Below are 23,037 nucleotides of genomic sequence, written 5' to 3'. Positions count from 1 at the left end.
ACCTGCAACCTACTGGTCTCAAGCTTCTTCTCATACCTTTAAGCTAAAGCTGCTTCCCACACCTCTTGAATTTGAGCTACATACTACATACATCAAAATGATAAATCAATCATGTAAAGAAAGAAGATGAAAGAACAAGATCATGCATGAACATATAGCGACTACAGTCTGAAAAAACAGGAGAGTGGGAAGAGGTGAGTTGGCTCCAGCTCTCTGTATTATTACAATTTAATGAAAGCTGTTCAGCCAAAGGATGCTTTGAGCAAATCTTCATTGGATTTGAGAGAAGGCTGGAAGACCATGCAGGCTCAGCCTATAAGAGATCACCCATGTGCTCAAGCCTTCTCCCTCGAACCGTAATTATGAAAGCACAGCGGCTAGTTGGGCGACTTTTCAGTCACGAAACCTCCCTTTCCTGAACCTTCTGTCTGAAGGCAGTGTTGAAAATAGTGGCATTTATATTCTTCCCTTACAGTGAAGCATGGCCTCTCGCTAATGACTCGACACCGATACGCTGCCTTCTAATTACTGCTTCTTACTCGGATACACTCCGCTTCTCAAAGCTGAAAGCAACCCTAGGCAACAGTGAGAAATCATGTTCTTCCTGCTCGTTCAGGTCCCAGCGAGGGATTCCAAGTGGAGTAAAATGTGATATTTATGCTTCTTTTTATTTCTGGATAATTAAATGCTAAGGCATGACTCTTGCAGGGGTTGAATCGTACCACTGAGTTTTATTTAATCTGCAGTGTAAGGATTATAAAAAAGACTGTACTCTAACAGGATAAGCATTAAGAAAGTGAAACTTAACACAATTAAAATTTAAACTGTTGCACTGGGATGTGTAACTGAGGCAGATACAGGGTGTCTTCAAGGACACGTACAGCTCTGGAAAAAAAAATAAGAGACCACAGAGAAATCAGTTTCTCTGATTTTGCTATTTATAGGTATACATATATTTGAGTAAAATGAACATTGTTTTATTCTATAAACTACAGACAACACTTCTCTCAAATTCCAAATAAAAATATTGTTATTTAGAGCATTTATTTGCAGAAAATGAGAAATGGCTGAAATAACAAAAAAGACAGAGCTTTCAGACCTCAAATAATGCAAAGAAAGGCTTTTATGCACCTTGGCATGTTCTCCTCCACCAGTCTTACACACTGCTTTTGGATAACTTTATGCCTTTATGAAAATTTGTTATTTATGTATAGTCAAGCCTCCTATAGTGCAATCAACAAACAGCGATTTGCAGTGCTGTAAAATGCATGCAAAAAATATTTCAGCTTGGTTTGATGGCTTGTGATCATCCATCTTCCTCTTGATTATATTCCAGAGGTTTTTAATTTGGGAAAATCAAAGAAACTCATCATTTTTAAGTGGTCTCATTTTTTTACAGTGCTGTATTTGCATGATTTTATGATTCCAAACACTATAAACACTCCAAGTATGAAAAAAAAAATACATTTTCTGTGAACCAGCAAAAAGTGTCAGTGTTGTTAAGAGTAAGGAATAATATGCTTCTATGAGCTGTTTGACTGGCCCCACCCACTAGATCAGTTGACGATTTCCCTCATTTCATTCATTTTGGATGAAAACCTTGGACAGCACACAGCAGGATTAGCTAGCAGACTTTTTCTGACTGAGGGATCTGTACCTACTGTTCATGGCAAGTCAGCAGATGAGGGAGATCTACATACTTTCAAATAATGAGTTTTGTGCTCCTATTGCAGTTAAGCATGAACTAGCTTGTTTTGGTTTTGACATTTAAAGCAAACTAAACTAATAACCAGCTTATTTGTATTAAAATGACAGCCTGTAAAGGGCTCAATCTGAAAGGGACTGAAACTGGCAGTAATAAAGTTGGTGAGATCTCTTTTTATGAGAGTGTTTTTGTGCAAATACCTTAATAAACACGTTTTGTACAGCCCAAAGACCTATTCTAACCTGGTATAAATGGGCCTTTACACACCACTATTATGTCAGTGCAGTGCTAAATGCAGTGGCACCTATAGACTTAAGATCGATGAGTCTAGAATCATGAAGGTGGTCATAATATTATGCTAAATCTGTGTATGTTATGTTTAAAAATCTGTACATTACCTTCTAAACTGCTTATTAAAGCAGAAATCAATTCCAAAGAAGCCTTTTTTGGCACCTGTAGTTTTGAGAGTGTATCTTTAGCTAAGCTGATGGCTGTTGGGGTATTTCAGCTTAATTAAGTAGCACATGTAGTGTAGATCTGAGACTTCAAGGGAGTTTCACACCCACGCAAAAAAAAAAAAAACAACACAAAAACTATCATTCCCCATTTAGGCCAGCTCTGGCCCACCGGGCCTCTGCTACATCCGGAATAATTGCTTGTCAAAGCATTTTTATTGTCGTCTGCTAATTGACATGAATGGGGCTTAGGTGACAAGGCAATTAACACACCACCTGAGGGGAGAAGCAAGCCACGAATCCAAGATAGAGACAGGCATGACTGTGAAAATTACCAGAGAAAGCTTCGGAAAAGTACAAACCACATACTTAAAAGCACTAAACTGCTCATAATCCACAGGGTTTTATTTTTTTTTTTTCATTTCCACATGGAGCCTTGCCAAGGAGAGGATTTTGCACTGTGGGTAACGTTTTAATCCACAACACAGGAGATGAGGAAAATTTGTTATTTGTGTCTAGTCAAGCCTCCTATAGTGCAATCAACAAACAGCGATTTGCAGTGCTGTAAAATGCATGAAAAAAAAACAACCTAAAAAAAGTTTTTTTCTTACGCAATCTGAGAAGAGCTCTATTGGACATTGCAGAGATAAAAACACGTCTGGGGTCCGGAAGGCCGGCGGCTGATCAGAAATCCTCTTTACATGCATGAGCAAACCACAATAGCATCGATTTATCCGATTCTTCCTGAAGGTGTAAAACTTTCCCACATTACCTCAGATAAAAGACGGCAGCACATCTCCACTCTTTTTTAGAATCATTTATTGGGTGCAAAAGATATTCAACCACACCTCGACATCGAACTGTACACGCTGATCCATACGAGGAAAAGAGAGAGAGTGATTCTAAATCAAAAGAGTTTTCATTTCATTTTCCTCAGTCTACCTGCGTACGCTCCGTAGAATAAATGGTTGTATTTAAAGGTGGAACGAATCCTCGACAAACCAAGAAAGCACAGTTGGTGCTCGGAAAAGGCAATTCAGTTTTTCTTTAGCAAAAATTGAAACAAGCTGCTATTTTGTCAAACAGATAAAAATACACAAAACATTTACATTAGAGAAACATTGAAGTCTTTCTCCTTACCCACACACACACATATATATACACACACACACACACACACAGTGACGATAAAGCATTTGAGTTCACAGTTAAATGGAAACGAATGGACATTCAGTAATCTGAATATAAATCTGTTATATCAGGGCCATTGCTCTCAAAGCTTAGAAGACACACCGGAAATGATGATCATAATCACAGACAAAAAAAAACAAAACAATTATTTCAGTAAAATAATACACATCAGTAATTTAACATAGCTTAAAAATAAGATTAATTTTTGTAAAAAGCAAAAAATCCAACATTTTCAGTCTTCAGAAAATTTGCACAATGATATTGTAATCATAGAGGCATCCAGAAGAGTATTTGCTAATTGTATTTACTAGTTGGTAAATTTGGTATTTAAATCCAGAATACACATAGAGAGCAGATCAACCACTTGTAAACGTCGTATGTGTTTGTCAGAAACTAGAGGGCGCTCCAGAGCATGTCTACATACATATACTCATATGAAACTATGAAGCAACATTGTTTATAAATTAGTCAGCACACTTCAGTTAGTCTTCTGTAGACAATTTGAAATAAGAATTTTATTACAGGTCAAGTTTTTTAGCTTTTTTTGTGAAATACATAATTCTACTTCCTAAAATTAAAGGGAAAAACCCTGGACAAGTAGTTAGAAAATATTTGTCTATGCTTTTAGATATTTTGCTCCATTCACCCCTATTTAATGAGCACTCATCTGCATTTGCACTCCCTTAAGTGATTTGTAGTTATTCTCTAATATAACAGAGAAAAGTACGTGTCCAGGTTCTTCATAAACCGGCTCGCAATGAAACCTCAATGGCAGCACAAGGCCTCATTACCAGCTATCCATACACAGCTCTGAAAAAAAAATAAGAGACCACTTAAAAATGACGAGTTTCTTTGATTTTACCAAATTGAAAAGCTCTGGAATATAATCAAGAGGAAGATGGATGATCACAAGACATCAAACCAAGTGAACTGCTTGAATTTTTGCAGTAGGAGTGGCGTAAAGTTATCCAAAAGCAGTGTGTAAGACTGGTGGAGGAGAACATGATGCCAAGAAGCATGAAAACTGTAATTAAAAAACAGGGTTATTCCACCAAATATTGATTTCTTAACTCTTAATTTTCTTAACTTTATAAATATGAACTTGTTTTCTTTGCATAAATCGAGGTCTGAAAGCTCTGTAACTTTTTTATTTGTTATTTCAGCCATTTCTCAATGTTCATTTTACCAAAACATAAACCTATAAATTGAAAAATCAGAGAAACTGATTCAGAAACTGAAGTGATCTCTTTTTTTTCAGAGCTGTATATTTGCTTTATGTTGAAAGGCAGGAATTTAATAGTGAACAGACTCTTAGTCTGTGCTAATTATTAGGAAAACTTAAAGTTATATTTCATTCAGCATGCGGTCTAATCATAAACTACATGTAATTGGTTTCAGTGCATGCAAATTCTCCATCCTCAAAACACCGCAAAAGAGCTGTAATCTTGTCCTGTGTGCTATTTTTATCATCTCCGGGACAGTGTGACAGTGTTAGTCTGGAGCCCTGAATAAAGCCTACATAGGCCCTGTGTGTTTATTATATATATATATATATATATATATATATATAAAAACATTTAAAAACATTTGTTAGGGCTTTGTAAATAACTGAAAATGGACTGAAATTAATATTAGCGCATCTCTCACCATGATTTGAATTTGATGAACAATTGTCCTTCATACAAAAAAACGAAGTAATTGTAAACATGTAATCATGTAATTATATTGAACAGTGTAAAAATAAGTGCAAAATAAAAAAAATAACAATAGCTTAATGTCTTCTAAGGGTTAAAGCACATTCAGTCATCTCATCAGTATAATCTCAGTAAATCTTAAAGGACACGTACCAATAAGTGGCAACAAGGGAAACAACTTACTGCCTAATTAGTGGGTACTGTGTATTTAAGAATAGTGCGCACTACAGAGAACCCGTTTGATCTTCCTTTTCCACTCTACACTCTACACACGACAGCCTAGCAAATCCATCCTCGCTCCTACCTTTCTACCGCAGCTAGACACAAAGAGACAGGCATAGTGGTGTATTTGGGCATGAGAACATGTACAAAACAGCACTGAAAGCTCGGTGTACATAAAAATCACATATATAATGCAGCTATTGCACAGCTTCACTCATACATTACTGTACAAAACCCTAAAATGCGCTAATGGATTCTGTACAAAAATAACGCATGTTCCTCTCTTAAGATCGCTGGAGGAGAATGCATTCAACCTTGCTGTCGTCACGTTTGAAAAGAAAGCGAGCAGCGTCAGCTTTGTCCTTAGTAGCTTTCAATACTTTCAATACTACAATAGCATCCATAGAATACAGAGAATATTCCTTTTTTTTGTTGCAGTGCTTTGTGCTAGGGTCTTCACAGGGTCTGAAAATAAAAACTCTGAATATGTACATGCATCATTAAACAAGTATTCTACACTGACATGCCAAAAGTCACGGGATAGCAGCATGTAAATTATCGTGAAATGTTAGCTCAGGGGATGGCTTGAGAAGGTTCACTCCTGTATAAGGTGTGAGGTGCTATCTTGTGAGTGAGGCTAAACACTACTGGTTAATAATAACTTAAATTATTTGATGTCTGGTGAGTGCACACTCACCGCAAGCGACAAAAGCGACACAGTGACCCCAGTTACTCATTTTTAATAAAAGTCAGCAACACAATAAAACTAAGCTCTGTTTAGATTTATGAAAATAAACAGTGATGTCCTGGGTAAACTACCAATCAGAAAACAGGTTATGAATGGGGTGCTGCCACTATGTTTGGGAGATCACTGGTTTGAATCCAGTTTATTCAGCTCGCCATCAGCTGCCGGAGCCCTGAGACAGCACAATTGGCCAATTGGCTGCATCAGCAGCAGTTTGAACAGAAGCAGTGGTTGGCTTCATATTTGTCAGAGGAAGCATGTGCTAGTCTTCACCCTCCTGGTGTGTTGGGGCATTACTAGTGATAGGGGGAGTCCTAATGAGTGGGTTGGGTAATTGGCCGTGTAAATTGGGGAGAAAATGGGATAAAAATGACAAATAAATTAAATAGAAGAGAAAATAGGTTATGAAGCTTACTATCAAACTGCTACACTATGATGTACATAATAGCATACATAATAGTAAAGGTAAATCCAGCAAGACGTTCATAGTTGAACTATGATATATGAAATATCAGAGAATTTATATTTTTACAGCATTACTATAGATTACAGGTAATCATTTTTTGTTTCAGATAATATAAAATTTTAGGTCAGGGTTGTGAACATTTATAAATAAATAATAAATAAAGCAAGGTGCCAGACTAACATTTTTTCTTACAGTTACAGTAATTTGTGCATTTTGTATAATAGTGGCACATTGACATCCATCCACAGCTACTTAAAAATGCATTTACTGCCATTAACCTTCCAGTTGTGCAGTTTTCCTGATTACCACTGTCACTTTTTCACCTCCATAGTTGACTGACATGGCTATCCATCAAACACATAAACACTTTGTTTCTTATAGGGGCTTTCTCCTTTATTGTCATGTCGACCCTCCTCCTCCCCCTGTGTTTCCACCAAGATGATTGTCTCTATATTAAAAGGCGGAACTTAAATAGTAAACAGACAAACTCAGTATGTGCTCAGTATTAGGAAAACTTTTGTATGTCCCCAAAGCACCTTGAAAGATCTTTAATGTAGTCCCTATATTTATCTCTCCTGGGACGGTGGGATGGTGTTAGTCTGGAGCCCTGAATAAAGCCTACAGAGGCTCTGTGTGTTCATAGTGGTTGCTGTTCCCTTAAGAATGTAGTTTGTTTGACATTGTGATTTTTTCGCTTGTGGTGTGGTGTGTGTACAGGGGGATGGTGTGTGGTAATGATTGTGACCAGCGGTGTCTGACTAGAATTGTCCGTTCCAACAAGGAACACTTGCCATAGGACTTGATATCTGGCATATCCTATGACATCTGGCATGTCATTGTAATTGCACAATCCTCCAGTAGCCTACACACAGTTAATCTAATTAAACTCAGGGACATCTCCTTGCCCTCGACAAAAAAAAAAAAAAAAAAAAAAAGCATTTACAAAAATGTATGAAAAATTCAGCAGCGCCTGTCTACATCCGTAATTAATAAAGCTAGTACTTTACAAGACAAATGAGGATTAAACATTCTTCCACTGTTCTTTAAGCCGAGAGAATGAGCTGGATCTCTTCAAGGCCTCCCTCCTGTCGGCTTTTTCTTTTCCTTCTGCTGACGCGGGGCGAGTTGTAGACCAGACCAGTCCTTGCCAGCTTTACTGCCCTGCTTTTAACCTCACCGGGCCGGGTGGCAAATCTGCTGAAGATGGCAGCTGCTCAAGGGGGAGCAGTATTAGAGTAGATTTGCAAGAATGTGAACGTTCTCTTCCACTAATCCCCTGAGTGTCCACAAGCAAGCACACTCACACATTCACTCACATACACATATATATATACACCTATTCACGCAAAAAAACAAACAAAAAAAAAAACGTGCACACAGTCACCTTTGGGTGGTAGACAACATTGCATGATTGAATAGCGCTGTTCATTCACACAAAGAAGCCCTATTTTAGGTTCTGTCTGTACGAAATAAGCATGTTTAAAAGCTCCTCCCATTGTTTATATTGGACACAGTTAAATGAACTTGAATGTAAGCCTTCATGCAGTTTGGACTTCGCAACGCCGTCCACGCTGTTCTTGAAGTTCTCTGAATGATAACAGGGTTTTGAAGGACGTGTGCAACACAAAAGCATACCTAACATCAACAACAGGCCGAAGCTCGTTTAAGCCAGAGCATTCAAGAGTCCTTAACCTCGAATGTGTAGACTGAGGTTTTTTTTTTTACGTTACATATCACGATTACTTCAATCATTGACCTTGCTCACACTAAACCTTAACGAAAACACGAACAGCAGAAAAAAAAGAAAAAAAAAGAAAAAACAGCCAGAGATATCGCTTGAAAGCACAGTGAATACTCTTTTGTCGCTTGACCGTGTCTCTCCGTGACAGTCCGAAAGCAGCATGGCGAGGTGTCCTACCTCTGAAAAATAACAAACCTCCAAACATCCAAACCAGGCAGGCCAGACCTTACGAGTCAAAGAGCCGGTCCTCGCAAATCTCCAGGGCTGCTTTTGTGGCTCCTCCGAACACCTCTATGTTTCCGTCCACCCACGGCACGACGTTGCCGGGCATGTAGGCCGAGCAGTTGGCCATGCCTGAGATGTCTATGGGCCGCAAAACCCGATCCCACATGTTGAAGTGGCTGAGTTCTCCTACGAAAGCCTGTGTAGCGTCGAACCTCCCTCCGACAATGTCCTGATGAGATAGAGATGGAGAAAGTAGGTCAGAAAAATCATAACTAACACTGAGATTTAGTCAGCAATGAACTGCACAGAATGTTAGACCATTATTAGAAAACATATTCAAACTAATTCAAATCAAACATTTAGGAGGGAGCAGGGCCAATTTTGCTCCCTCTGAGCGCCAGCTGCTGATGGCAAAGCTGCATAGTGGCAGCGCTTTAGACCGCTGGACCACTCGGCGCCCCCAGGATGGGTTCCTCTTACTGAGTCTTGGTTCTTTCTAAGGTTCCTTGCCCTCAGTGTAAGGGAGTTTTTCAGAGTGGTGCTTACTTATAAGTGGCTTGGACCCATCTGTAAAGCTGCTTAGTGACAACATTTGTTGTAGAATGTGCTACATAAACAAAAAAACTGAACTGAAGTAAATGCTTATATGCAGCGAGAGACAAAAAGCATTAATAAGGTTTATTAGAGTCACCACCTCACCTCATCCTCAATTCACTTCACAATAGACTTTATATCCTTCTAGCCCGTGTGTAATATTCTAATATTCAGTCCTATTCTATTGGTAATACTTTTCTACAAAGACTAGACAAGCAGTGTGTGTGTATTTCTGTGTCAGCAGTGGGCGTAACTGAAAGTATAGCTGAATGCATTTAAAGGCTTTAGAAGATGAATCCACAAACATTAGGATGTATAATGTATGTTACATCAACACAAATAAAAAGTAAATCTGCACATTGTGTTGATGCACATTTAATTAATGTCATCAGTGTAGAAAGATAATTAGGCAACAAGATTGCTAATTTATGCTTACTTTAGGCATGCAGTTAATTGTATAATTGTGTCAAATTAGCAAAAAAGACAATAAATCAAGTGCACTCATTTTCATCATCATGAGTCAAAATTTCACAATTACCGTATTTTACAGACTATAAGGTACTGTACTATTAGGCGTCCTATCAGTGAATGTCTACTTTCTGGTCTGTTTTCATACATAAGGAGCATTTTTCATACATAAAAGAGCATTTTAAGCGACAAAAATAAGGAACAAGGTTGTCGCCATGTTTCCCTTCTAAATGGGAAGCTGGGGGAAGTGCCTAAGTAAGCAAAATAAAGCACACGGTGGGTTTTTGGGAAAATTTAAGCATTTTAAGTGTGCCTAATAGTCCTAAAAATACAGTAAGACTGGCCTAGTGAACCTAGGCATAATCCAGACTGCTTTATTGCCTCTGTAGAAATAACAGGAACAAAAATCCTGACAGAAACATTAGAGTTCAATGACCTTTAGCTGTCTATACGTAACACTTCTCTCAGGAGTAGTAGATCACTCCCTGTTCACTTCATGTCGTGTAAGGGCTTCAAGACTGTGTGAGTGTTAGCTCTGCAAATAAAGATGACGTCTTCTACTCATCGCGTGTGAAGACTTGCTCTATTTTCTTCCTGTCCATCCCTTAGGAGGGGCTTATATCTCTCGCTCACTCTTACCTGTTCTTGACCTAGTATGATCACTCCTCCAGGTTTAATTGGGTGCCACGGGGCCAGGTTCTCCCCAGTGCCCAGCCTCTCTCCATCCTGATAGGCCTCCCAGAAGCCGTCTCGGGTTGTCCAGGTGATGCAGATATGATGCCACCGGCCGTCGCTCACAGACAGAGGCAGCTGAGCCACCTGTAGAGATTAAAAATTCAGTACACACTGTCCATACAGAGGTGTGCTGCAGAGAGTTGGTGAATATGTATATTTAAAGTATAATCCTGCAGAAAGTAGGACCGCTGAATACAAAAACACTGCAGTTCTGCAGAATTAAGCTTCATGAAAATGTGCAGCAGTACGACAAAGAAAGCTGCAAGGTCAGTGTACGAGTAACTGAATGAATGAGAGTACAGCGAGGATGCGTAGAGAGTGTCTGGAGAGAGTGGTGCAGGCTTGAAAAAGATTGTTTGCTTGCTGGCCTTGGTCTATGCCATGTTTTTTTTGTGCCTAGGTGATGCTTCACTAAACAAAGCTGTACCATCCCACATTGCATGAATTAGCAGAACAATGGTCTTTTGTTGCAATGGTCTTTTGTTAGGATTGGGTTTATGGAGGATTCATGGTTGAGGTTTGGTTTAGGACTGGGTTTTAGGGTTGAATTAATGTTAAGGTTTGGTTTGGGTTGGGTTTTAGGGTCGATTCATGGTTGAGGTTTGGTTTAGGGCTTGGTTTTAGGGTTGATTCATGATTGAGGTTTGGTTTAGGGTTGGGTTTTAGGGTTGAATTATGGTTAAGGTTTGGTTTGGGGTTGGGTTTATGGAGGATTCATGGTTGAGGTTTGATTTAGGGTTGGGTTTTAGGGTGGATTCATGGTTGAGGTTTGCTTTAGGGTTGGGTTTTAGGGTTGATTCATGATTGAGGTTTGGTATAGGGCTGGATTTCAGAGTTGATTCATTTTTGAGGTTTGATTTAGGGCTGGGTTTCAGGGTTAATTCATGGTTAAGGTTTGGTTTAGACCTGGGTTTTAGGGTTGATTTATGATTGAGGTATTGTTTGGGGCTGGGTTTCAGGGTTGAATTATGGTTAAGGTTTGGTTTGGGGTTGGGTTTTAGGGTTGATTCATGATTGAGGTTTGGTTTGGGGCTTGGTTTTTAGGGTTGATTCATGGTTGAGGTTTGGTTTAGGGCTGGGTTTTTAGGGTTGATTCATGGTTGAGGTTTGGTTTAGACCTGGGTTTTAGGGTTGATTCATGATTGAGGTTTGGTTTAGGGCTGGATTTCAGAGTTGATTCATGGTTGAGGTTTGATTTAGGGTTGGGTTTTAGGGTTGATTCATGGTTGAGGTTTGGTTTAGGGCTGGATTTCAGAGTTGATTCATGGTTGAGGTTTGATTTAGGGTTGGGTTTTAGGGTGAATTCATGATTGAGGTTTGGTTTAGACCTGGGTTTTAGGGTTGATTCATGATTGAGGTTTGGTTTAGGGCTGGATTTCAGAGTTGATTCATGGTTGAGGTTTGATTTAGGGTTGGGTTTTAGGGTGGATTCATGGTTGTGGTTTGGTTCAGGGCAGGGTTTTAGGGTTTATTAATGGTTGAGTTTTGGTTTAGGGCTGGGTTTTAGGGTGGATTCATGGTTGAGATTTTGTTTAGGGCTGGGTTTTAGGGTTGATTCATGGTTGAGGTTTGGTTTGGGGCTGGGGTTTTAGGGTTGATTCATGGTTGAGGTTTGGTTTAGGGTTGGGTTTTAGGGTGGATTCATTGTTGAGGTTTGGTTTGGGGCTGGGTTTTTAGGGTTGATTCATGGTTGAGATATGGTTTAGGATTAAATTTAATTTTTAGGTAAAGTTTAGTTTTAGGGCAGGGTTTTAGTGTTGATTCATGGTTAAGGTTTGGTTCAGAGCTGGGTTTTAGTGTTGATTCATGGCTGAGGTTTGGTTTAGGGCTGTGTTTTTGGGTTGATTCTTGGCTGAGGTTTGTTTTACTGCTTGGCTTTTAGGGTTGATTCATGGTTAAGGTTGGTTTTAGGGCTGGGTTTTAGGGTTGATTAACGGTTAAGGTTAGGCTTAGGTTAGGGTTAGGTTCTGTAGAGAATCGTTTACATTCAACTGAGAGTTTAGTTACATTTAATGGATAATTCAGTGAAATGTTAAGTGAGCATCTATGAAGCATCTATAATGGACTTCCACTGAATTTTTTTTCCTCCTCTTTTAAAGTTACATTACAGTAAAGCAAAGTGTGGTATTTTTATCAATGCCATAATGCCCTAGAAATGTCTAATTTAGGTCAGTCACCATTTACTGAAAGCCTGTGGTTAGTGGCTTGGCTACTGTGTGTTCATTGAGATTAAGCTTGTGCGAATCACTGTTCAGTGAATCAGTTGCACTCTCTTGATTTATTAATCAACTGTGTGGCATTCTGCCTTGATTCATGCTGAAGAAGTGATTGCTTTCAAAACTAATTTAGTTTCATACATCAACATGCCAGTTAGATACAAAAATAAACATTTTGTTTCCTCTTTATTCTAAGCAAATCACAAAGATGTACTGTATATTGTTCACTAGATATACTTTCCAATTTTGATCTGTGCAAAATACGCAAGACATCCATATAAACCTCCGTCCACAATCTACGACCAGCACGTTTACTGCAGTGAGGCAGACTGTGGTGGAAAACAGGAGTGATGGAGGAGCTACATCAGTATCTGTCATCATCACTCTGTTGATTATTTCCATTCTCCAGTATATCAATAGACTCGCTGTCTGTACTCTAAATCTCCTCAAGGACACATGGAGAAAAGCAGTTAATAAACCTAGTCTCAATGTATTCAAAGCAATGAAGTAAAAATAGTGCAGTGAGGCAGGAAAGGTGTGTTCAGAGGCAGTGCGGCAGGCAACGGAGGAAGGAAAGGCGCTAAAGATGCTCCTGACAGGCAATCAGATTCAACATGGCAGCACCCTTCTCTTTTTCTCACTCATTTAACCCCCTACATACACACCCAACACGCAGATACACACACACAGATACACACACACACTCACTCACATGTATAATGCATGCTGTAGCAGGGAGCTTTAGGGCAAGCTGCCTCTCTCAATAAGCCAGATGCCAAACTGACACCGCTCAGGAGAGGTATCTGGGGAATTAGTCAGGCAGCCGAGCTCACTCTTTCAGTTCTCTCTCCCACTCTCTCTACACCCTTAGGTTACATTCAACAGGAGTCAGAGAGACCAATATCTAATGATTTCCACACTCCACACTAAAAGAGCTTCACAAATCCAACTGCACTATTAAGTTTCCTTAACAGAGCAGGCGGGAAGCTTTTATGTTTAAAAAGTTACCTACTCAATCATTCCATCTTTTCCTGCTGCTTTTGGTTCAGCGTTTGTTACATTTGTTAGTGTAGGGCGTAGTACAGCTGGACGATATGGATCAAAACTAATATCTCAATACTTTTTTTTTCTGAATGACGATATACAATATACAGCTCTTGAACCACTTTAGTTTCTGAATCAGTTTCTCTGATTTTGCTATTTATAGGTTTATGTTTGACTAAAATGAATATTATTGTTTTATTCTATAAACTGCAGACAACATTTCTCCCAAATCTCAAATAAACATATTGTCATTTAGAGTTTTTATTTACAGAAAATGAGAAATGGCTGAAAGAACAAATAGGATGCAGAGCTTTCAGACCTCAAGCAATGCAAAGAAAACATGGTTGTATTCATAAAGCTTTAAGATTTCAGAAATCAATATTTGGTGGAATAACCCTGGTTTTTAATCACAGTTTTCACGCATCTTGTCACGTTTTCCTCCTTTCCTCCACCAGTGTTACACATTGCTTTTGGAGAACTTTATGCCACTCCTGGTGCACAAATTCAAGCAATTCAGCTTGGTTTGATGGATTGTGATCATCCATCTTTCTCTTGATTATGTTTCAGAGGTTTTCAATTTGGAGAAACTCATCATTTTTAAGTGGTCTTCTATTTTTTCCAGAGCTCTATTCCTTGCATTTTCTAAATGGTGGTATATGATGAAATGATTTTCTAATGGGCTTTTTTGGAAAAAAAAATGCTCATAAAGTGCTTAAGTAAAAGTAAAAAAACAAATAAATAAATAAAAATTGCAGTTTCAGTTTTTTGTAAATCTGGGCTAAAACTGTGTCTAATTGTTAGGCAAACAAAGGTGCATCAAACTATAAAAGCTAGTCTAGAGTTGTAAGAGATATACAGTACTTACAGCATATATAACTGACTGATGTTCATTATATATAAGCCTATGCTCCTCAGCTAAAATACATTTGAACAATGATACTGTGGCTACCAGCCTCATGCAACATCTCTACACAGCATTAGCATGGTGGCTACTAGCTTTGTCCAACATTAGTACCACAGTGTTTTTGGGTGCACAGCATTAAGATGGCATTAGTATTGGAATGGTACCACAGTGTTTCTGGGTAACAGTTGTGCTGGAATATAATAATTCCTGACTGTGTGACTGTATATGTTCTGTTATACCCAGATCAGAGTACTCAAGACTAAGACAAAAGCCATGTTCATGAGGTCTTAAAAATTGATATAAACAATATACCTAAAAAAGATACATGGTATTTTTGTTAAATATATATGTGTTTATCTTAAGATTGAGTAGTAGATCCTGGCTGAGCCCTATGCATAACCCCAGCTGTTAGGTGCAGGATTTGTCAATTTCCTGTATTATATTACTTACTAAGGCTTTGAGGGTAAGGCCCAAGACCTTTACCAGGCAGGGTCACGAGAAATGGCACAGGTAACAAAATAGATAGGCTTATTTTATTTATGCCACAGCATCTTTTTTTTAAATAAAGAACATTTATATTGGTCCTCACTTCCAAACTGTTCAAATGCTATTGAAAGCTATTGAAATGCTTCAAACTATGCTTGCCTGCTTTTTCTAGCTTCTGGAGATCAATATTTTAATAATGTTAACGAGACTGGCGTCATGGCCTAGCTCTTCAAAGAGAAGTGAACTGGAGTTATGACGTATATGAGCTTGAGGTTGAGCTGAACATACTGACAAAACATGTACTGCATAAGAAAAGAGACAAGTCAGCTTAGCGGATCTGACACTCCCCAGCAGCAAATCTCAAGGTGCTTCAAAGCAGACCCCACTGCAATTACATGGCAGGAGACCTAATTAACATTTGGAATAACCACATCACACGTTTCGGCTTAAAAATTGTAACAGGCAGCTGGAGAAACAGTAATTTGGGTTTTAAACCCAACAGCTTTCACCAATTATGTTGCCAAAAGTGAAATACTCCCGCATCAAATATTGCTCTGTAAACAGCTTAGTGTACAACACTGCTTAATGACTCACCTTGTCATTGACTAGTAGCTCGATGGGATTATTGCCCCATTCTATCAATACGATTTCATTGGCCTGCCCAGGGACACCATAAGAGAATGGAGTTCCAATACCAGGACTAGCGCTGGACTTGAGCCACATGCACACAGTGAAGGCGTACATCTCTGGTAGGCTCTTCTTGATGCGGCCGTACAAGTAGTTTGTTCGCAAGGGCAGAGAGATCTTGAAGTCCTCTGGGGATTTAAATGCACTGTTACCTGTAAGAGAAAGATTGAAAAAAAGAGAGAGAGAGAAAGAGAGTTAGATGAATGTGTCTAATATTAAAGAAATTCACATCAGATGAGTCACATCAGATCCTAACAACTGTGCACTCATTTCAGTGATCTGGGGTTTCTGAGTTCGGATGCACCGTGATTAGTCACGGCTTGTCGGTAGACCACAATGCAGATGTTACTGGGTCAAATTTGATCACTCTTCATTAGTGAATTGGTCCGGTTTGTGCTATTCACCCTGTCCTTGATGCTGAAAATGGAAATGAGACTGTCTCGTGATGCCAGATGGGTCATGGATAGACTCTTCAATCCACAAGGCCAGACATAACGTGTTTCCCAGCTAAAGCAGCAGTACAGCAAGGTAAACAGCAGCCTGCAAATGTGGCGTTCCTTAATATTCACTGAGGACCATCGAAGGTAAACAAATAAAAACTGGAAAATTGCCTTTACTGAAGAAAATGTAGAACAACCTCAAGGCGTTTAACCATGGGTTAAGGGTTTTCAAGAGTTTTGTCCTTGGTGGTTCTTAGAGATGTTGCCTATGTAGTTACTATGGTATCCTAAGTAGTTGCTATGGTGTTTCAGGTGGTTATTACAGTTTAGCGAAGCGGTTACTAGTGTATTTGTATCATTACAAGAAAAGAAGTGCGCCCAAGTATTTGCACCTGATTCATTTCTATTGGAAAACCAACTGTAAATCAATGAGTTGTAATGTGGTAATTGTAGTAGTTGAACAGTTGAGCTCTTGAGCAGCTTTATACATAGAGCTGAAATGCAACGGAAATCTCAAACACTGCATGACACCTAATGGTCTTTGTAATGAATCAAATTTTACGTTACTGCTTACTTCTATTCTTTTTTTGCTGTACATAAAAAAGAATTGACACAACAAATGAAAGTAAACAAGTAAAGAACATTCTTAAACACTTACATATACTAGGCTAGATGTGGGTTCGGCACATTATACATGCTATTTCTTTGGCCAATGGTTTTTCATGTGTGGAGATTGACCACTTGCCCATGCAATCTGTAAGCTATCATGGTAGAGTTGTTGGTAGAGTATTGTTTTTGGTCAGTACTGCTGAGCAATCAGACTGCATTGACTCAGGAGTGCAGTGTAGTGATTATGGAGTCTACATGACCTACCCTTGAACATAAACCAGGAATTAACCAGTGTATGTTTGAAAGAGCATTCTGAAACGAATAAGCTTGACATTAGAAGATCATTTTAGAATGAACCACTGTAAATATAAAAAAGCATTCTGGAATTAACCAGTACAAATGTTCTAGAGCATTCCAGAAAATGTGTTAATGTGGGGAATATTCTACACCATCCCAGTGACCACAAACAAGCATATCATACTGTTCGGTGGATTTCCTATTAAGCCCCACCTTACACTTTAACCATACACTTTAAACAACACAACAATCCCTCATTGGCGAAACTTCATCCCGACCACAGTTTAGTTTCCACCCAAAGCTATTGACCCATCATGGCTTACTTCTCTCCAGTTCGGTGATTCTCTCGAGCAGCGAGTTGAGGGTATTCTCCGTGCGCTGGCGGTGGGCCGCCGTCTCGTTGTACAGTTGGCTCTTTTCATCCTCCAGCTCAGACACTCTCCTCAGGAGCTGACTCTCCAGGTCACTCAGTCGCCGCTTCAGCAAGTCGCGCAACTCGCTGGGGAATGCCGCACCTGACACGTTGGCACGCTGTTGCTGCTGCTGCGGAAGAAAAAACTTGAATCAGCCTCTACGGCTCTGCTGACTGTAGCACATGCCGCTACATATAAATATTGATAAGAGTCACTCCCTTCACAAAAGTGCTACAATGTTCTTTTCTCTCTGTCTCATAGACGTACATGGAAGTGATGAGTCACGTACTATGGTGTGTGTATGAAAGATGAGGCTGTTGTGTACAGTCTGTTCGTGTAAGTGAATTGTTTTACTCTTTTTTAGGTTGTGTTTTCAGGTCACCAGGTGTCTTCTTCTTTTAACTGCTTGTATATTTTGTGGACATTATTCTAGGCCTGAATAGGATAAAGGATAAAGAGTCGTAAACCTAAAAGAGTTGGTGTTAAACCTAAAAAAAACATAGATTTCCTGATATTTACTGATATTACTGGGTGCATTCTCAGCAGACAAAGTTCTATATAGTACTAAAATGGGTTCTTTGACTCATACTATGCTGTACAAGTCATCTACAACAGAAAAACAATTTAAATACATGTCTTGATTGAGTATAAAACTATTGCCATTTTTAAAGAATGAAAAGACTCCACAAACTCTACGAGTCCAAGACTCTACGAAAGTCTCTATATTGTACTAAAATGGATCTTAGGGTTTAAAAATACTAGGACCTTATTTTGGGTGCTATATAGAGCCATCTACATGATGTAGAGTAGAACCATTTCAATATTAATCATAATTCAGAGAATCTTCTTATTTAGTGCCGGACTGTGTTTTAGTGTATACGCTAAGTAGAAAGGGTTCTTTATAGTAGTGAAAATGGGTTCTTAGGCTCATAACTATAGATAGTGGAACTATCTATATGACCCTAGAGTAGAACTATTTAAACAACTGTCATGATTCTGTGTGAAAACTATTGCATTTCATTAAAAAGTACCATTTAAGAACCCTGTTCTTAAGAGCAGGATTGAGTTTTCATGCACACTTTAGAAAGAAAGTACTAGTACTGAAATTGATTATTTTAACAGTGGATTCTAGTAGGTTTTTAACAATGGAACCTACTAAAATTTCCCTGAAGAACATTATACTGTAGTGCTGGATTATGGTTTAAAGTTTCTGTGTATTGCGAAAAATGGACAGTTTTTATTTATAACATTAGAACCCTATTGGTTGCAATACAGAACTATGCCGTCAACAATATAACCATTTAAACATGTGTCATATTCTGTATAAAACCACTGGCATTCAAACAGCATCCTTGAGGATCCTCTTCTTTAGTGCAATAGTGTGTTTTAGTGTACAATCTAAACAGAATATATACAGCTCTGAAAAAAAATAAGAGACCACTTAAAACTGATGATTTTCTTTGATTTTACCAAATCGAAAATCTCTAGAATATAATCACAATGGATGATCACAAGCCATCAAACCAAGCTGAACTGCTTGAAGTTTTGCACCAGGAGTGGTATAAAGTTATCCAAAAGCAGTGTGTAAGATTGGTGGAGGAGAACATAAAAAACAGGGTTATTCCACCAAATTTTTATTTCTGAACTCTTAAAACTTTATAAATATGAACTTGCTTTTTTGTTATTTCAGCCATTTCTCATTTTCTGCAAATAAATGCTCTATAAGATAATGTTTTTATTTGGAATTTGAGAAATATGTTGTCTGCAGTGCATATAAATAGCAAAATCAGAGAAACTGATTCAGAAACTGAAGTGGTCTCTTATTTTTTTCCAGACCTGTATATAGTACTTAAAGTGGGTTCACTGAATGACAGCAATAGTGGAACCATTTTGAGTGTTACTGACATACCTAAACATCCCCTAAAGAACCTTGTTTTAGTGCAGGGGTTTGCGTTATAAATACACCTTTCCTAAACACAAAGGCTTCTATGAAGTAGGTAAAAGTGTTCCTTTAACTTGTTACCTGGTGGAACCATCTACATGACACTAGAGTAGAACCATATAAACATGTGTACAGAATCATTACGTTTCTGTACAAAAAAAATTGCATTTAATTCAAAAGTACCCCCCTCTTTAGTGTTGGATAGTGTTTTTATGCATGCTTATCTTTCTAAGCAGAAAGACTTCTGTATAGTATTAACAGGGGTTGTTTGACTCATAACAACAGTGCTATACAGAACCATTTGCAACTGTAAAACCAATTCTGTATCTCTCTTCATTAGAGTAGAACCATTTAAATATGCATCAAAATTATGTACCAAAACAATTGCATTTACTTTAAAAGAACCATTGAAGAACCCTTTTTAGTGCAGTATTTTGTTTTAGTGTGCACTCTAAGCAGAAATGATCTATATAGTACTGTAAAAAGGGTTCTTTGACAAGCAATAGTAGACATTTTTGGGTACTATACAGAATATATATACCACTTGTAGAACCATGACTTTCCATGATTATGTATAACACTATTGGCATTATTAAAGCATATCAAAAACTGTATAGAACAATGGGAGACTCCTGTAAAGGAAGCTAGTGTAATTATTTAAGTGTGCGGTGTGTTAGTGTGTGCGTAAAGGGGCGGGGCTACTCATAATAGCCAAATTATGCTATTTACACAGTAAAATTAGCCAGAATTTAAATCTTATTGTATCCATCATGAGGCTAATTTTATCATATGCATTGCAGAGTTGCAACACGAGCCCAATAAAACAGTTTAAAACCCTCTCTGGCGCGCGCATCCATGGCGCAGCAGCACTCACCTCCAGGTTCTCCAGCCGGTCCTTCAGAGTCTGCATGGTCTTGCCCAGCTGCTCGATGGTCTCGGTGGGGTCGCGCGGCAGGTCCCCCATGGTGTTCTTGCCGTATTCTTTCCTGCGCGCGCCGGCTCGCGCCTTGCTGTCCCGCGCGTCCTGCGCGGCGGCGGCCTCGCAGCGCGAGAGCTTGGCGTTGAGCTCCTTGATGGTGCCCTGCTGGCTCACGATGGTCTCCTTCTGCTGCAGGACGGTCTCGCGCAGCTGGATGATGGTGCTCCGGAACTCGTCCTCATGCGGGCTCGCGCTCTGCACGCGGTTGCTGGTGCTCTCCACCGGGCAGCTGATGTCCGCGCCGGGGGGCACCGCCGTGCACACGAAGCGGCTGCCCTTCGCCTCGGGGTCCGCGCGTGCCACCCTGCCGCCGCTGCCCAGCAGCGCGTACACGTAGAGGAGTCCCAGAGCGAGGGTGGTGGTGGTGGTGATCATCGTGGTGGACGCGCGCGGGGCTCGACCGGAGCTCCAACCGGCGCGTGCGTTTAAAGTGGCTCGAGACTCGGTGCGCGCGCTCGAGACGTTTAAAAAATGGTAAAAAAAAAAAAAAAAGAAGTCAGTTTTACTTCGCTTTGGGGGTTTTACGCAAAACACGAGGCCACCTCATTTCTCTAAAATACGAAACCAATAGGAAGAAAAGAAAGTGGAGAGGATATACTAAAAGTAAAAACAGTAAAAAAGCCTTTTAAACCGTCATTAACACATTTAAACCCTTAAATTTTACTTAAATATAGCAAGCTATGATCTGCTAATTTCTTCAAACTTCGTAAACGACTACGAAAAAGCTTTTCCGTTGTTAAAACGTTAAAACGTCTTCAACCTGCAAAAACTGACAATAAACAAAAAATAGATACAAATGCTTCTTCCAGTAGGGGTTCACCGTTTGCAGCAGTTCAATTTGCCGTTTAAATTGTTTTTTAAAACGTTTAAACCGATAATTTTACGTACAATATAGCTAGCTATGGCCACTTCAGACCTCAAAACTGCCTTAATAAAGACGGAAAGCTCGGAAAAGGTATTCTAGCAGATAAACAGAGACAAAAGGGTTTTTCCAGTCGTTTAAAACGTCGGTAAAACGTTAAAACAACTAATTGTACGTAAATTATTAGCCAACCAGCACTGCCTCCGTTCTCTTTACTTCGTAAAAGACGAATAAAAAGCGTGGAGAAATCTCCTGACAGGAAAATATACAGGAAATAAAATCTGTCACTGATGTTTTAGCAAAGCAAGCCGTTTAAACGCAGATTAAATATGCTAAAAAAAATCCCTAAATTATAAAGTCAACGCTTCCAGCTAAACTGGGGTAACAATCCAGCTTCTGAGGTAATTCTGAAGTAATAGTGGTGAACTCTCCAGCCGGCTGAACTCCCTCAGCTCTCCGCTCCGTCCCGCGCCTTCTCCTCTCAGCGCCGTGTTTTCCCGCTCAGCGCTCGTGAAGCTGCAGCTCGCGCCGTTTGAGCGGATTAATGGAGGCTGAGCGCGTGCGCGCGCGCGGATTGACTCAGGTTGGGCTACGTCATTTACTCCCAGCTGGAGCGAGTCATACAGCAGGGCTTTTTGGTTCTGACCCAGAGCCGGACATCATGCAATCACCCCCTCTCTCCCTCTGCCACCCAGAGCCGAGCACAGGTCACCAGATTAAACCCAGCATATTTCACAACATCTTCATTTTCCCACTGTCACACAAATCACCAGCAGAAGACCAGAAGACCTGATTACTCACATTGTTACATCAAATAATGAATATTAAGCTGTTTAATCACATCTTGACACATACAGCTCTGGAAAAAAAATAAGAGACTATTTTAAAATTATGAGTTTCTTTGATTTTACCAAATCGAAAAGCTCTGGAATATAATCAAGAGGAAGATGGATGATCACAAGCCATCAAACCAAGCTGAACTGCTTGAATTTTTGCACCAGGAGTGGTATAAAGTTATCCAAAAGCAGTGTGTAAGACTGGTGGAGGAGAACATGATGCCAAGATGCATGAAAACTGTGATTAAAAAACAAGGTTATTCCACCAAATATGGATTTTTATATGAATGCAAAATGATTAGCATACATTTTGCGGACCTTCATATCCACAACAGGAAAAATACAGACACCTTAGTAACCAACAGATATCCCAAAGAACACCTTAACAACCACCTCGGAACATCCAAGTAACCAACAGCTATGCAATAGCAACAGAAAAGACAACATTTTAATGCACATATCAGCAGTACAATCAAAACAAAAGTCATTCACACATAGAACGGCTTGCACAAGTTTGGGCACCCCTGGCAGACTCTGTAGTGGAAGTGAACTGTTCTACTGTGCAACATTACCCGCAAAAATGACCTCTATAGAAAAAAAAAACATTGGAAGAAAACAATCCATTAATTCTTAACACAATAAGTTAAGTTAAAAATTCTGTTATTCAAATAACACCTATGCAAGTTTTTACATTTATTTATTAAATGGTTTAAGAAAGTGATAAGGAATTGGTTATTTGGTAAGGTCAGAAACAGTTTATTAGGTTTTGTTTAGGTTAACATGTACTTCCAGGTGAAAACTATTTAGTACATATGTATGAATCCTGAAACATATTATGGCACGTATTGCCACTGTGAGAGTCTACTGGAGTACATTCTGCTTTGCACAGCATCGGGAATTTTAGGTCACTGGCTTGGTGACAGCTTCTCTGTTAAGCTGACACACACAGTACGGCACAGGTGGCACTGCCTCTGTACAACCTAAAGGTCAAAAGTTCCACAGGAGGTAAAGGACAAATCTCTCTCTGTCTATCTCCCTCTCTCATGGGTTATTTATTTATTTATTTAATAGATGGGCAAAA

General features: G+C 39.3%; 1 protein-coding gene across 2 annotated transcripts; it reads right to left on the bottom strand.

Moving 5' to 3' along the window:
- Positions 1–2,962: 2,962 nt before the first annotated feature.
- nptx2a (neuronal pentraxin 2a) lies at positions 2,963–21,898 on the bottom strand. 2 transcript variants are annotated; one of them, XM_015603277.3, is made up of 5 exons: positions 20,154–21,898; positions 17,248–17,464; positions 15,486–15,730; positions 10,146–10,325; positions 2,963–8,673 (listed from the first exon to the last, which is right to left on the bottom strand). In XM_015603277.3, exons 1-5 carry the CDS (start codon positions 20,631–20,633, stop codon positions 8,446–8,448), a joined length of 1,350 nt encoding a protein of 449 aa, XP_015458763.2. In that variant the 5' UTR covers positions 20,634–21,898; the 3' UTR covers positions 2,963–8,445. The 2 variants fall into 2 exon arrangements, with proteins under 2 accessions (XP_015458763.2, XP_007240042.2); XM_007239980.4 differs by having other exon boundaries at positions 17,248–17,467; positions 20,154–21,897.
- Between the last annotated feature and the right edge of the window lie 1,139 nt (positions 21,899–23,037).

This window comes from Astyanax mexicanus, chromosome 19, assembly GCF_023375975.1.
Source record: "Astyanax mexicanus isolate ESR-SI-001 chromosome 19, AstMex3_surface, whole genome shotgun sequence".
Taxonomy (NCBI): domain Eukaryota; kingdom Metazoa; phylum Chordata; class Actinopteri; order Characiformes; family Acestrorhamphidae; genus Astyanax; species Astyanax mexicanus.
Note: the sequence above shows the minus strand (reverse complement) of the source record. Positions and strands in the feature narration are given on the sequence as shown.